General features: G+C 31.3%; 1 protein-coding gene across 1 annotated transcript; it reads left to right on the top strand.

The window, feature by feature from the left end:
• Positions 1–3,983: 3,983 nt before the first annotated feature.
• Positions 3,984–16,127, top strand: LOC129988752 (C-factor-like). The gene is made up of 5 exons (XM_056097019.1): positions 3,984–4,276; positions 6,233–6,290; positions 10,356–10,543; positions 12,185–12,349; positions 15,767–16,127. The coding sequence occupies exons 1-5, from the start codon at positions 4,145–4,147 to the stop codon at positions 15,989–15,991; spliced, it is 768 nt and encodes a 255-aa protein (XP_055952994.1). The 5' UTR covers positions 3,984–4,144; the 3' UTR covers positions 15,992–16,127.
• Positions 16,128–17,430: the final 1,303 nt, after the last annotated feature.

Below are 17,430 nucleotides of genomic sequence, written 5' to 3'. Positions count from 1 at the left end.
CAAAATTAGTTCTCTGATACTGCGCGCGCAGATAAATATTCACAACCTCGTCCCGACTGTTAATGGCTTGTATATAAAGATATATAATAATAAATTGCTGTTAACACGTATTTTGTTTTTTATGGCTGTGCTACGTTAATTTTTTCTTACTTTCAGTCCATCGCACCGCCTTATTTTCATAAAGGGCCATTTTTTCAATTATTTTTAATTGCATCAATCCATTTTCTATGGCTTGATTTGTATATCCACCAAATATGAAGACGTTGGATCGGTTGCTTCATTGTTCCTACAGCAAAATGACTTTAAATTTCAAATTGAGTTAGAATTTTAAGAAGCTTTATTTTATCTAATTAATACATGATCTGCAGATTATGAACGTGAATTTTCTTAATAGAATCAAATCAAATATCAAGCATGATGGAAAATCATAACGAACTATATTATTCAACATTTAATTACCCATGTTTTGCCTTCAACGCTATAACTTCGCTTTCTTTTTTCACATGCGCTCTTGATATTATTACTAAACTGGTGAAGCATAATTGACGTTTATAAGATGAGCACAACCAAAACCAGCAAGAGTGGTCACATACTCTCCATTAAATTTGTCATGCGAGAGAACGCCCTACATGACACTGGCCTACAATAGCTACGAAATATTGACTTTTGGCGTAATTTAGCATTTTTATTGAATCTATGGTGAAAGTGAATTTTAGTGTGCACCCAGCTGCGCCAACAATGCCAAGTCGCCAATAAAGATGGCGGACAAAATAAACAAATACAAATACAAAACAGTTACAGTTACCATTTCCCACCATATAATTAGGACTTTTTACTAATAAGTATTGATTGTTTTTTTCATACTGCCCGGTGCCTTCTACAGATGCCGAAGGCATCTGTAGAAGGCACCGGACAGACTTTTTTAACTTAAAACATCCTACGGCTTCGCTAGCAGCGGGAGCGGGAACCTAGTAGCTTCGTTAGCACATTGAACATAAGGACTGTGTGGATAACTGAAACAGTACATAACCAAAAGAAAAGAAAGAACAGAGAAAGAAGGAACATTCTTCATACAAAATTTCAAACAAACATCCTTTTCCCAACTTCATCAAGTCGTAAATAAATATATTCCACTCACCCTTCATCCATTCTGCCGGTTCGATATCAAACCATTCTCAATGCAAAATTTCAAACAAGCATCCTTTCCTAACTTCATCAACTCGTAAAAAAACATATATATACACATATTTAACTCACCCTTCATCCATTCTATAGGTTTGAAATACTCCCGACATAACAAATTATGAAGAGAACCAACCGTTAGAACATCAAAAGAATTACGAGAATTGCGAAGAATTCCATTGCAGCTGTCTTTTAAAGTGAGAATGCAGACGATTTTTTAAAGCGTATACTGAGAATTAAAAACTGCAAACGAATAAATATTTTCTGTTCTTATTCATCGTGTTCCAGTTCTTTGATGATTGCAGTAATTGTTTTTCTGTGTGCTTCGTATATGAGAAAATAGAATATATTAACAAACTTGTTGCTTTCATAAAATTAACTTCCTATGAAACCTCCTTTATTCATTTTATTTTGTACAGAGTACAACCACTCGAGTTTATTTAATAATCGCAATTTAATTCCGTTTAGTTAATCGCAGTTTAATTCTATTGTTCTGAAAATGTCTGAAATCTGTCCGGAAGTCCAACAGGTTTCAATAACAAGTAACGACGCTTTATTGTATACGAAAACCCAAGCGTACAAAGCATAAAACATAATCGAAGCTTACACAATAACATTTCTTGCATTAAACAACCACACACAAGTAGCGAATCTGTAGCAAACTAACGTAATAGCACTAAGCATAGTAGCGTTAAGCGTTCTTCACGAGTATTCTAAAGAAGGCTTCATGCTATCATTCTCTCTCAATTCGACTTAGTACTGACTGGCTTCCTTCAACTCTATATGTCGGCTTTTTATAGATTCGGTGACAGGATCTGTCTTAATTTTCGTGATCGTATTTTCTAGAACAAACTCTAGAGCTCGAGTTTTCATCGAGATATCGCCAAGATTAGTTATGGCTGCCTTCGAATCCTTCATTTTTGTCACAAATTTGTCGCCAAATGGGGTTAAAGTTTATCATCGAAGACCGAGACTTATTGACTCGGCATCCATTCTGCAGCCATTACTACGTCTGTAAAACTCTTTTCCTCACCAGGAAACATTCTGCGCTGTAAAGTATTATAAATTTATAACACTATTTTAAAAGGGTTCATGAAAGGTTATTCTTAATGGTAAAATCATGTTTTCAGCACTGGCTTTCACCAAAGATCCATTATACATGTTGTCCTGCTGGTAAAACATTTCTTATTGATGTGACACATTAAAGATGGAGTGTCGTGCCAAATCAATCCTATTCATCTGGACATGATTTAAAAAATCCAACACCCAAAAAAGGGGATTTTTTTAAAGGACACTGATAAAACTAAACGAAACTAAGTGAAATCAAGATAAGATTTGTTTCATTTCTAGTCATCTCGTTTTTATATCTACTTGAATCCAATATCTAGAGATTCTTGATTTGTGTTAATGTAATATCTAGTGTATAGTGATTTATTATTCAGGAAATCTGATTTCTTGAGGTAAAAATATTGCAATAACTGTGTTTCAAGATGACAAAGATTACTGAACAGCATTTTCGTAAATTAGTATGAATGCATATGATTAAAAAAAATCATTCCAAATATTCTGCAGGGCAGATCTATGTATCTAGAGCTATCACTTTGGAATGTAATTACTTCATAAATAGTAAATACTTATTGCGAAAGGGCATTTTTAATTTTTAAAGGAAATTAATTAAAAATTCATTGAAATTTTAAAGTTTTCATTAAATAACCATGAAAAATATTTTAGCACAAAAACATTACACCACCTAAACCACTAAACTAAACTTTAAAAAAAAATTAGATTTTCAATGATATCAGTTTGATTTCCCTAATTTTTTTTCTAATTTCAGTATATTTTTAAAAATATTTGTAAGTATATTTTAAAACAATACTTTTCATTGTTTTAAATCATGCATTTATACACGCGAACATCGTAACTATATTTAATAATTGTTTGTGATATTTAATAAATTTTTATAATAAAAAGTTAAGTTCCTTTTTTAAAAAAAACACAAAGACAAACGCTTTATGTTTTAAATATATCATGCTAAAATGTTTTGCCTTAGAGGTTCAAATTTTTTAAAATTCTTTAATGTTTCATTAAAATTTCTTATCATTTGTAATTTGATTTGTGGTATTTTAGGTAGGTTCCAATAGGAAGATGTAAAGTTTGTAATGGTTCTCATGACAAGACTTCGGGAAAATTTCTGCAGTTCTTCACCGATCATGGTTCCTAGAACCCAAAACCATCCTTCGATAAAAAGTTATACAATAAAAAAGTAATACTCTACGATAAAAAGTAATACTCTGGATTTTCACTAGTTATTGTTAGAAATGTAAAAATCTCCAGCAAGTTTAAACGGCCATCTAGCTCAAAGGCGGTGGAAATGGTAGGAGGTTGAAATTTTTATTTGGCCATAACGTTCTTAATATTGCAAATAGAAAAATAAATCCAATTAGCAACTCATTAAGACGAACAGCTTTTGTTTTTAAATTTTTCTATAATAGCAATATCTTAAAAGTTAGGAGTTGTAAAGTGATTTTTCACACCCTAATTTTGACTATTTCTAACATCAACAATTTATGTTGCCAAATAAAAACATAAATGTAAAGGAATCTACCTTTGCCTTACAGCTTGCCGAGAAAAAAAAATTTATACATTTCCGTTAAAAAAAACGAAAAAAAAAAAAAACATTAGGTAAAGAAAGAAAAAGAACATCAATGTAAAAGTAGAAACGGCCACTTAAAATACAGGAAGTTACGTTTTTCTCTGATTTTTTTTTTCAGATTCATTCTTTAACCTTGACTCTATCTAACAAAACTCGTCACACAAGCTGAATATCCATGCCTTTATTTTCGATTCTGATAAGAAAGTGTTATCGAATCAGCCATCATTTCAACCGTGTATTAATATCACTCTCGGAGGGAGTTTACTGGCACACGGAAGAAATTCTTTTGTCACATCTTATATAAACAAAATGGAGGCGGAAAGTGTTTTGGTCACTGGAGCTAACCGTGGGATTGGACTAGAATTTGTGAAACAATTGGTTAGATTGCCTAATCCGCCCAAATTTGTATTCGCCACTTACAGGGATGAAAGTACTATAGAGGTAAAAGTTATTTTTTTATTATTATTATTCTTTTTTCATATGTGGGATATTGTGAATTTAAGAAAATTCTATCGCAATATTTATTTTTCTGTCTCCCTGATTTAAAAAAAAATCATAATTATATCTATTAATTGTGAACGCCATACGAAAAAGCTCAACGAATTGGATTGGTTAGATTTGATGTCAGAATTGGAAACCTCTACCAAATTTCGGATGAAATCTAATATATACCCATCCTAATGCATAAGAATAGGATAACATGAAAAATTCAACAAGCTGCGTAGATGAAAATCGGTATGTGGTCCTGGAATCAAACTGTAGAATTATATCATATTTTGGATTCAATCGCTCAAAGAAAAGAGATACTAAATGCATATTCGATTATTTTAACCCTTTGCTCTCGGATGGTGGCTTTCAATCACCATTCAAGACGGTGCATCATTTTGACGCTTTATTTTTCAATTTTTATTGTTATAAACGCCTACAGAATGGTAAAAAGATGTAGATTAATTTTTCAAAGAAATTCGACTTGAAACAATTATGTATATTTATTTTTCAGAACAATAAACAAATATTTGTATTTGATGAATCGAATTATTTTTCCGCGTGCAAAGGGTTAATATTGCTTCGAATGTTTATTCGAAACATACGATATAGTATGACCTTATAAGATAGTCGCAAAAAGAATAATTCCATAATTTTTCTGACTTCATGCCTACAGACTTTTCATTTGAAAGAGTCAAATTTTCACAAATATTTTTTACAGATTATTTATAATGTCGTTAAAAAGAAAGAATAAAATTTTATTTACGCTCAAGATTAATATTGTAAAGACGATGTAATTTTCCATTAATATAAATTAAGTATGTAAATTTTGGCGTATATAAATCAATATACATACGCAAGCGAAAGCAATGAATTCAAAATTAATTTAATTATGTAGGCTTTTCTTATATATTTCTTTTTGCAATATTATTTATTATTTTCATTTCTAAATTTTGTATAGACCCGCAGGCCTTATCAATCCTTAGAAGTACAATATTTTTGACAAACGAACTTAAATTTTTTTTTAATTATGCTCTTTTACAACAAAACTTACATGAAGCTTTGAATTTATTATTTTAAGCTAATTAATGGCTATCTTGAGTAAGTGCCGAAACATTGATAGGTCGATTTTACTCGAGGTTGCCTTTGAAATGTCTTAAAATAAGAGTATTCAGTGTTTCAGTATCGGTCAGTTTTAATCTCGGAAGAGTGGTGGGGCTGCGATGGCCCGGTGAGTAAGGTCTCGGCTTCGGGATCCGATTCCAGCGAAGAACCATAGTGTAAGCGGGTGGTCTGGTGTACGTTAAATTCGTCGGACCCAAATGTCCTCCCGTTAGTGTGGTGTGGAAGTTTGGAAAGGGCAGGCTGGATAAAGTGTTGTCCTCGTCATCTGACCCCGATTCAAAATTACGAGGTCCGTCCCAAGATAGCTCTAGTGTTGCTTCAAAAAACAGGATAATAATAAAATAACTAAATTTAATATAACTAAATAACTCAAATATAACTAAACTAATATAACCAATAATTATATAATAATATAACTAAATAAAATAACTGAACTAAATATATAACTGAACTAAACTCAAAAGGGGGGGATTTTTTATATAAAATACTAATTTGCCAAGAATATTTTTCTTTATATAAATAGCAGAATATAGGAACTATATAAAAATGTTGATTCCGTAATTTCTTTGTGTGTACATATATTGATTCAAACATAAACTATAATAATTTACATCATTAAAGTAGCTGACTACCTTGTAAATTCGATTTTTTGTGAAAGTTTCGAATATTTCGAATACTTGCTGAGTTTTAGGTCCACAGTTATAGGTTCTCTATAGTTACTGCAATATTCTCACTAGTTTGTTACCGAATTCATATTTGTGACTGTAATACTCTTATTTGTTTTAGGCTCTAAAAGAAATCAGGGATGCTACGAAAGATACTCAGGTTGTTCTTGTTAAAATGGGTAAGCCACGTGTGCTTGAATTATCTTTTTTTATACTTTTCCTTTACTAGGGGCCGTAAAAAAATCGCCAAAACTGTTGGTGATTTTTTTGTTGGAAATTTGGCTAAAATAATTTTATTGTCACCAACGATGCTTGGAAACGGGAAAGCACTCTTTTTTTATATATGAAGAAAACATTTCATTCAGAATTCAATAAATCATATTTTTCATTACTTTTGGAAATCCAGTTTGTTACGAAAATTAAATTCCATTAAAGAATGTTGGAAAACATTCTTTTCGGTATCAAATGTTGTTCAAAGAATCTGCCGGTATCAAATGCTATTTTCGTTTTTGATTATTCTCCGACAAACTGATTATTGAAAAGATGCGGAAACCTTGAGAACTGAATCAATACATATTCAGATAGAATTACCCTCAACAATTGAAGGGGACAGTGGATTCTATTACGCCATTTTTGCAAATTATTCACTTAAAGTTATGAAACTTTTTATTCATATGTATTAAAATATAAATGTCTTTTTAAAAACTTTTTTAAACAAAATATTTTTTAAAATTATAGGATATATAATTTTATGAAATTTTAAAATATTCCTGGTGATTCAGTTTTCAATTTTTTCCTTATTACCCATTATAAATATATTTGGAATAAAACTGTGTAAGATTTTGTAATTCTGATTAATTTTTTAGAAATATTTTTATGCACACTTATTAAATTTTCATACGAATTTTATGTTTCTCAAAACCAAAATTGACTTTTAACAATCTAAAAAAAAAAACTCGAAATATAAAATGCACATTCTGTTTTCTTTTAATGTGTAACCGAAATCTTTATTATTAATTCTATTTAATTTCTTCAAAAACTAAGACAAACGGGACATTTCAAAGATATTTGAATCTAGTTACAATATTATTTTGTGAAAAGTAATTAAAATGTGCTTTTTTTTCTCTAGGCCTTTTAAATATTCATTTTATAGAGCAATAAATCTTATAACACTATTTTAATTGAATATAAATATATATTTTAGTTGAGGAAATGATAAAATCTCATGCTCCTGGCCATTTTTGCTTATTTCAAAGTCCACTGTCTCCTTAAATTCAGAATTGGATATATGCAATGGACTATTTAAGTATGGGAAAATACTGGATTGGAAATTAAAAAAAAAAAAAAATGTTTCTCCATACCCTATATATTCTTAACCTCTTCACCTACGAATTTATTTAACATCCAAATAAGAGCATGCCTCTTATTGGAGTATTTTTGTTATTGCAATCTCTATAATGATGATGTCGTGTCCGCATTATCACGGAAAGGGGCTGCAGTAGCTTCTGAGGGTAAAGAACCCTGAGCACCCGAGGGCAGAAGTCTGACTTCTAGCTCATATGAAGATGAAACTCACACATTCGCTTGCACAACCCCTTTTTCATGGGGGCCCATTCACACACCTCACAGATGAAGAACAACCATGCCCGAACCGAGATTCGAACCCGGGACGCCCAGATCAAGGGGAAGAGGCGCTACCCTTATGCAAGGACGCCGGCATTCCAATCTCTATAATATAACATAAAGGAATTTGGGACGTTGAGGTTTCACTTAGGGAATTTTGCGTTTTAAATGAAGAATAATTTCGCCTAATTTCAGATTTAAATACTAAAAAATTAAATAATTCGATACACGCGTCAGACATGTCATTATAAAGTCTGTTTAATTTCAAATTTATGGTATGTAACTACTTTCGGGATGAAGTTTTTGAAAAATGTTCGAAAATATTTTATATTTTTAAATATTTTCATAAAAAAAAACTGTAAAAAACATCAATGGAACCAAAATAACAAAGTAACAAATGTCTTTCAGAAAGTTGGAAAAAAAGAGCTATTCTTGGCTCAAAATAAGGTATAAAGAAAAAATTTTCTAGTTTAGAGGTTTATCAAATGATTTGCTTAAAATGTTGCAGATAGCTGTATTTCTATCCATTCTTTAATATTGGGGGTTAGACTGATAAATTACATGAACTTTTCAATTTTCTCAGATTGTGAAGCATTTATACACAAAGCAATTAAAACAACTATAAAATATTTCTAAACAATATAATTTCTAACAATATTTCTATTAAAACAATTATAAAATATTTCTAAACAACATAATTTCTAACAATATTTCTATTAAAACAATTATAAAATATTTCTAAACAACATAATTTCTAACAATATTTCTATTAAAACAATTATAAAATATTTCTAAACAACATAATTTCTAACAATATTTCTATTAAAACAACTATAAAATATTTCTAAACAATATAATTTCTAACAATATTTCTATTAAAACAACTATAAAATATTTCTAAACAATATAATTTCTAACAATATTTCTATTAAAACAATTATAAAATATTTCTAAACAATATAATTTCTAACAATATTTCTATTAAAACAATTATAAAATATTTCTAAATAAATAGATTAATTTCTCTCTAGTTCAGGAACTGAAGAACATATTGAGAAATTATTATACCAAATTTAATGAAAAATACGCATTAGAATTTAATTTATGAGGATTTTCGTCAGGAAATTTGATCAAAGATTAGAATTTGAGAAGGTAGCATCTAAAGATGCAAAACAACAACTAATGTAAATGCAAATTATGTAAATGCAAACATAAAAATCGGTATAATTTACAATAAAAAAAAATAGATTTAGAAACCAAATTTTAACGGTTTTATAAAGAAACATGTTCAAACGTTAAAAGTATTGGATAAAAAAAATTTCATAATTTCGGAAAAAATAGACCTTTTAACTATCTAATATCTATTGTAAATGCAATTAAAACATTGATCGCCATAAAATTTTATGTAAATTGATTAATGACTATTGGTTTTGAAGCTTATTCTGGGAGAATACATAAACATAATTATAATTTTCCTGGATTCCCGTGAATTTCCTGTCCTCTTTAATTGACTCCTGTGAATTTCAAGATGATAATGGAATGATTTTATGACAAACAAGAATATATTATGTTACTTTCATAAAATATTTTGAAGCCAAATTTTATCAGTAAGTAGGTAAGCCATGTCGATTGTTTTATAGAGTGCGCGAGACTGTGACTGGCAACGTTGAACGGCAGCTCAGCCTACTTCGTCGGTCATCCATGATCTCTATGTTTATACTGAAATAATTAAATATCAATCATCTATCATCTCCATGGCGACCAATTTGTAAAAAAATAAAGAAACAACTTCACTTTATGAACTGCTCATGCAGTTGTTGTGGTAGCTAATTTAAAAGTGCTTACAAATTGATCATTGACTTGTTAGAGGATAAATATATTTTTAGTAATAATTAAATTATGATCAATAAATCCAATAAAACATTTTATTCCAGTTCTTTCTTCAGAATCTATTTGCCAGTTACTTAGTTGTAATTCTTTAATTGTGTATTTTAATTAAGAATTGGGTGCAGGTGCATTAGTTTCATTCCTGTCCCCCTTGTCCACCCACTAGTGTGGTGCAGAAGTTAGGAGAGGGGGGGCACCTCAGATATCATCCTCGTCATTTGACCGTGGTTCAAAATTACAAGGTCAGCTCTGAAATAGCCCTAGTGTTGCTTTAAAAAAACGGGACGATAATATAACTGAACTAAACTTCATTCCTCCCCAGAATTTATAGCATGATTTCTGACCCAGGATAAACAAACTTTTACTCTCACATTAATAATGCGTTTTTTAATGCTTAACATAAATGCAGATCGCATCAAAATTTAATTAAATTTTCAGTAAGAAATAAAACATTTTTAACGAGTACTGAGAATGGCTAAATGTGTTGCAGCAATTTGCACATCATTTACGAATGTATGCCAGAAAACAATAAAATTGCCATCTCGAATTGGTCAAGATCGAATGTCAAAGCTCATTTCATTTTGACATTTCATCTTGATCAATTCCACTTTTACTTTTAAATTCCGAGATTTGATTTGAAAACAAATAATTTTATAGCATCAGTGAAGAAAATATTTTCTAGCATTTTAAACAAATTTATCATAAAAATTTACTCATTGCCATTATTTTTCCAGACATTACAAAAAAGGGTGAAGTTGAAAGCGCAAGAAAAATCATAGAAGCCAAAGTTGGCGACAAAGGTTTGAATCTTCTCATCAACAATGCCGCAGCTCTGAAAATGCAAGGTTTCCCAGACATAACCGACGAGAATTTGCTGCTTCATTTCAACACAAATACAATTGGACCAGTCATGGTTTTAAAAGTAAAAACTTTTACACATCTGTTAATAGCGCATTAAAACACTATTAATTCCAATCAATACTGAAGAAGCATAAAATAAAATGTTCTGTGATTTTATTACCAAGACTTCATGAATCTTTAAATTATGTAAAATAAGAAATTAAATTAAACCAGAGGAAATGGCCTTCTCAAAACTTTCTCGCATACTCTCTAATAAAAGTGTTATCCCAGAGAATGCCTTGAATGGCACCGCCGTACTGTAGTTACGAAATATTAACCTTTGGCGTTAATTTAGCATTTTTAATAAATCTGTTGTGTTATCCTTGGCGAGTTATTTGGCGATTAATCCCGGATATGCTATCCGAAAATAGAATTTGTCATTTAAACTCGATTTCCCAACTGATTGAAATAAGAATTTGACACAAAACTACAATTGTACTTACAAATTCCTATACCAAATTTTGATATATTTAAATTATTGCGTTATCGTTTACATGTTTCTAAAAGTACAGACAGACAGATGGTCAATCCCTTGTTGGATTTGGCTCAAGATTTGGAAGGTATCTACATTATAGATGTTAAATCTACGTACCGATTTAGCTTTCTTCATTTTGTAATTTTCATGTTAATTTATATTCCAACAGTCAAATAAACAGACTTCTCCTGAACAGATTTTACTCAAAATTTGATTGAAATCTGCAAATTTCTTGTAAAGACTGCATATCAAATTTCAGAGGTCACTTCAAATCGTTTTTAAATTATATTTGTCACAGACTGAAAGACAGATGGACATTTTCCAAAAATGTATTTCTCCAACTCATGGAGAAATAAAGCATGGATATTCGTAAAAATCTCGAATTTTGACGATTACTAAATTTTCTCTATAGTAAGTATACAAGAAAGTGAAAAATCTGTTAATAATATATAATACATTTTATGCACACTTTGTCTATGACACAGATGTTGTCTAACCAGTTGGATAGGCACATATGGAAGAAGAAACAAAGAAAAAAAAAGGAAACGTCATATCTCTCACGGAGTCTTCATAGAGAACTCATTGAAGTCACATCCCGAATAATCCTTTGAAAAGTAATGGACACTGTGAGGCTATATAGTCAATGATAATTATGGAGAACAAGTCATTAATAAAAATAATAATCATCGTTTTATAATAATGAAAATGAATTTACTCGCATGCACATACCTACAAACAGCTGTAGAATAACTACGTTAATGGCGATGGTTCGTTAATCTACATGGAATGATCTCCCAAGTTTAATGAGCATTACATTAAATGATAGAAAGTTTTCCTTCTAATGGTTTCACTAAGAGATTATGATTCGGATATCTCTGGCACGCATAGACTTAAGAAAGGGAATTGTGGGTATCTTTAAAAGGAATGCTTAGGTGTAAGGGATTTTTATCCCTTCGTTCGGAGAGTGATAAATAATAGTCATCAATTTTCTACAGCGCATCTTAGAGATAATTAAATAAAGCGTGATTCGAATCAGGAAATAAGAGAAGAATGAAGCAATATGAGCTAATTTAAGATAAAAAATTAGGAAATTAATTAAAATTTATTATAAGTACTTATATAATATGAAAATTCTTTGTACTGCACTATATGTTTTATTTCTTTCATTAGTAAAGCTTAATTTTTCAGGAAATGCTTCCATTGTTGCAAAAAGCAGCTGCTCTGAAATCCGGAGGAATGAATGTTTCCAGAGCAGCTGTTCTCAATATTTCTGCCATGGGTGGCTCTATCACTGAACTGACTGACGAACAGCCGAGGATATTTCTGTCTGCAATGGGCTACAGAATCAGCAAGGTTGGTTTCCTAACTTTTCTTATCTTTCATATATTTTAAGACTGAAATTTGAATAGAGGATTGTTGATTAACGTATGTCGTCTGTTCCAAGACGATGCCTGATAAACAGTATTCGATTTGTCACATGTCTCTTATTAAAGATTTATTAATTCGTACTGAACATCCAAGAAAACAAGATGTGGTTAGAAAATAAGTACACTTTTTATAAATACAAAAGTAAGAATACCTAGAAGAAACAGTACACAACTATGTTATTTGTCTCTTCCTCTACCGTCTGCTCGAATCTCAATTCCATAATATCTCCGGTGGTCTTAAACCTGGAAAAAAAATCTGTTCTGAAAAAAATATTAATTATTAAAAACTTTGCGTATTAACATGAAACTCCTCATTGATCTTGGGAAATTTGAAACAAAACTTATTCCCTGTTACAGCTCTGCATCAATTAATGATTACAGTTGTGCATCAATAAGAGATCACAGCTGTGTATGCTATGTATCAATGAATGATTACAGTTGTGCATCAATGAGAGATCACAGCTGTGTATGCTATGTATCAATGAATGATTACAGTTGTGCATCAATGAGAGATTACAGCTGTGCATGCTATGTATCAATGAATGATTACAGTTGTGCATCAATGAGAGATCACAGCTGTGTATGCTATGTATCAATGAATGATTACAGTTGTGCATCAATGAGAGATTACAGCTGTGCATGCTATGCATCAATGAATGATTACAGTTGTGCATGAATGAGTGATTACAGCTGTGTATGCTATGCATCAATGAGTGATTACAGCTGTGTATGCTATGCATCAATGAGTGATTACAGCTGTGTATGCTATGCATCAATGAGTGATTACAGCTGTGTATGCTATGCATCAATGAGTGATTACAGCTGTGTATGCTATGCATCAATGAATGATTACAGTTGTGCATCAATAAGAGATTACAGCTGTGTATGCTATGCATCAATGAATGATTACAGCTGTGCATCAATGAGTGATTAAAGTTGTGCATCAATGAGTAATTACAGTTGTGCATCAATGAGTAATTACAGTTGTGCATCAATGAGTAATTACAGTTGTGCATCAATGAGTAATTACAGTTGTGCATCAATGAGTGGTTGTTCGAGGTGCAATTCAGTTTCTATTAGAACAGTTTTGGCATGGGATCGTCAACGTAAGACACTCCTATTCCTCTAATCTTGCCCCCTATATATTTTCTAATCCTCCATAAACAAATAAAGCTAAAGAAAATTGAATTTGAATCTCTAGATACATTGAAAACGTTGAAGAAATTCAGAATTCCTTCAGGAAATCACCTGGGCGATGAATTATCTGTTTCGAGCGACATAGCAATTGAGAAAGATAGCATAAAAAAAGATAGTATCAAAATTATAAAAAAATGTGAATAAAAAAGATTTAATACATCAAATCTATCGGCTATTTACTAGTCAACCCTTCGTGTGAAAACAAAGATATGATCATACTTGGTTTTCATGAGGAGCATAATTCTTGGCTCTCTGTTTTTTCGGATCCCATAACATTAATATTATGTAATAAGTTCTTACGGCCAGTAATTCTTCTGAATGTTTTTAAGCAGAGATCGTTTGATTCTAAATATCTCTATCTAAATACATTTTTAAATAAAGGATAATTTGCATAATTGTTAATAAATTAGTAATTTAATGGTTTATTTCTTTCCCTCTTAGTATATGATAATTTTTAATATACAGTCACAAAGACAACGCTAATGCTTGTTGCTTCCCAACTGCTATCAAATGAAATTGTCACTAATTCCCCGTACAATAAGAATATTTTGAAATTGTATCCAGCTTTAATCAATCCATTGTTATATGTCAAGAATTTTTTACATTCTCTTGTCAGATGATACAGACTGTACGAATGGGGTGTGATTAGTTGGTTACCAGCTGTAGGAATCGACCTCCGTCAATTGGTTACCAGTTGCACGAATCGACTGTTGTCAATTGATCATCAGCTGTACAAATCGACCGTTGTGTCTTGGTAACCAATTGTACTAATCGATATTTGTCTGTTGGTTACCAATTGTGCGAATCGATTTTTGTCTGTTGGTTACCAATTGTGCAAATCGATTTTTGTCTGTTAGTTACCAATTGGGCGAATCAATTTGTCTGTTAGTTACCAATTGGGCGAATCAATTTGTCTGTTGGTTACCAATTGTGCGAATCAATTTGTCTGTTGGTTACCAATTGTGCGAATTGATTGTTATCTGTTGGCTACCAACTGTGCGAATCTGTTGTTATCTGTTGGCTGCCAACTGTGCGAATCTGTTGTTATCTGTTGGCTGCCAACTGTGCGAATCTGTTGTTATCTGTTGGCTGCCAACTGTGCGAATCTGTTGTTATCTGTTGGCTGCCAACTGTGCGAATCTGTTGTTATCTGTTGGCTGCCAACTGTGCGAATCTGTTGTTATCTGCTGGCTGCCAACTGTGCGAATCTGTTGTTGTCTGTTGGTTACCAACTGTACAAATCTGTTGTTGTCTGTTGGTTACCAACTGTACAAATCTGCTGATGTCTGTTGGTAACCAACTGTACAAATCTGCTGATGTCTGTTGGTAACCAACTGTACAAATCTGCTGATGTCTGTTGGTAACCAACGGTACAAATCTGTTGATGTCTGTTGGTAACCAACTGTACAAATCTGTTGATGTCTGTTGGTAACCAACTGTACAAATCTGTTGATGTCTGTTGGTAACCAACTGTGCAAATCTGTTGATGTCTGTTGGTAACCAACTGTACAAATTTGTTGATGTCTGTTGGTAACCAACTGTACAAATCTGTTGATGTCTGCAGGTAACCAACTGTACAAATCTGTTGATGTCTGTTGGTAACCAACTGTACAAATCTGTTGATGTCTGTTGGTAACCAACTGTACAAATCTGTTGATGTCTGTTGGTAACCAACTGTACAAATCTGCTGATGTCTGTTGGTAACCAACTGTACAAATCTGCTGATGTCTGTTGGTAACCAACTGTACAAATCTGCTGATGTCTGTTGGTAACCAACTGTACAAATCTGCTGATGTCTGTTGGTAACCAACTGTGCAAATCTGCTGATGTTTGCTGGTTACCAACTGTGCGAATCTGTTGTCTGTTGGATACTAGCTGTGCGAATCTGCTGTTATCTGTTGTTTACCAATTTTGCGAATCCGTTGTTTGTTGATTACCAATTGTATGAATCGGATGTTGCCAGCTAGTCACCAATTTACGAATCAGCCAATGCTAGTTCGTTACTAATTCTATAGCGGCTACGAGCTGCTAATCAATCGTTACCAGCCTGTCGTCAATTGTACATTTCAGCGGTTACCAGCTGATTATTAATTTGTGTACATCACTTCTTATCAAAATATACTAAGTATTTGAATTCTTTATTTAGGCTGCTCTGAACATGGCCATGCGAGTAATAGCCCTCACGATAAAAGAACAAGGAGTTCTGGTGGTGAATATGTGCCCTGGCTGGGTGAAGACAGACATGGGCTCCGACCGGGCTCTTCTGACAGTCGAAGAGAGCGTGTCCAACATGTTGGAGACTCTACCTCGACTCAATGAGTCACATCATGGTACCTTTATGAGAAGAAAAGGAGAACTCGCTCAGTTCTGATAACTTTGAACATGTAGAAGATATTTGTATCTAATTTTGTAATAAATGTAATTTGATTATAAAACTCTTTGAGAAATTAGGATGATTAGTAACATTTTGAAATTATATTTAATAAAACAGATTTCAAAAATGCAAAGATTGTTTCTGCTATTTTTTTAAAACATTTATTCTAACTTAATTCTGCTTGAGTATTTTTTGTTAGTTTTGAGCTTTCTATTAATGTAAATGTAATTTAAGAAGATAACGTATTACAAAATTACATATTACATAAAATACCATGTTGCATATCATATTACATTATACATACAAAAGCATGGAGGTTGGTACTTTTAAAAGTTTTTTTTATCATCTACACAAAATAAAATCATTATTTTTAGTTTTGATTGTTCTGTGAAGAAATTCTTATTGTATAAGAAAGTTATTTAAATATTGTATATTCTGGTGAAACCAGCTCTATTTTACTTGAAATCACTTCTTTAATCGTCATAGTTATTATAAATTTTATTGCAGCAAAAATACCGAAACAAGAATCACAACCTAATAAAGTTATACTTGTACTATACAAATAATAAGGAAAATATTCTTAAGCAGCATTTGATTAATTTAAAAAAATGAACGTGTGTGTGTGGTTGTGTATGCAAGAGAGCATTTAAATACAGATAAGTACTTATGATTTTGAATATGATTGTTGTTCAGTTTCAGTATAAAAGGAGAAATTTCAGATTGTATATTTTCGTTCAAATTGAACAGCGTCATAATTATACTTCTTTCCAAAAATTATACTAAAAAAGAATTTCTTTGCGGTTGTTTGACAGAAAATTCAAGCAAAAGGTAATTCTTTTTGATGACAAATACTATTTGGGGGGGGGACGATTCGAAGTTTTATTATAAAACAATAACTTAAATTTTAGAATAAAGTAAACGTTTTTTTTTATTTTTTTTTGTAGTAAACAAACACTTTTGGAAATTGTTCAGGAAAAGCAGCAAATTTTTGTTTATTAATTTTTTAAAAAATCATTCCGAAGTACACTTTCGCTCTTTCAGTAACTATGTATCAAACATTCAGTTACTTGGGGTACCAAGAGGTAATCATACATTCTTCATAAATAGTAAAGTCAGAGATTTATTACTATTTTAGAGGCAGAACCTGAAAATATGCACTTTTCAATAAAACTCCTAGAATTTTTAGGACACTACAGAGGATAAGGTTCTTTTAAGGGGACAGTGGACTCTATGAGACACTTTTGGGAATTATTCAGTCATGGTTATGAAATTTTTTATGCATATTTATTAAAATATAAATACATCATATTTCTTTAAAGGAAACATTTTAAAACAAAATATATTACTTTTTAAAAATTTACAAAAAATATATAATTTTTTTAAAAATTTAAAACATTTTAAGCGATTTAATTTTTTTCTATTATTTTTTTCTTATC

Source organism: Argiope bruennichi, chromosome 10, assembly GCF_947563725.1.
Source record: "Argiope bruennichi chromosome 10, qqArgBrue1.1, whole genome shotgun sequence".
Classification (NCBI taxonomy): domain Eukaryota; kingdom Metazoa; phylum Arthropoda; class Arachnida; order Araneae; family Araneidae; genus Argiope; species Argiope bruennichi.
The sequence above is the reverse complement of the archived record's forward strand: the minus strand, read 5'-3'. Positions and strand labels throughout refer to the sequence as shown.

Coding starts and splice junctions, on each gene's coding strand:
- LOC129988752 (XM_056097019.1), top strand. CDS start 4,145: ATGGAGGCGGAAAGTGTTTTGGTCACTGGAGCTAACCGTGGGATTGGA. Junction 4,277..6,232: donor GGGATGAAAGTACTATAGAG/GTAAAAGTTATT, acceptor TATTTGTTTTAG/GCTCTAAAAGAAATCAGGGA. Junction 12,350..15,766: donor TGGGCTACAGAATCAGCAAG/GTTGGTTTCCTA, acceptor TTCTTTATTTAG/GCTGCTCTGAACATGGCCAT.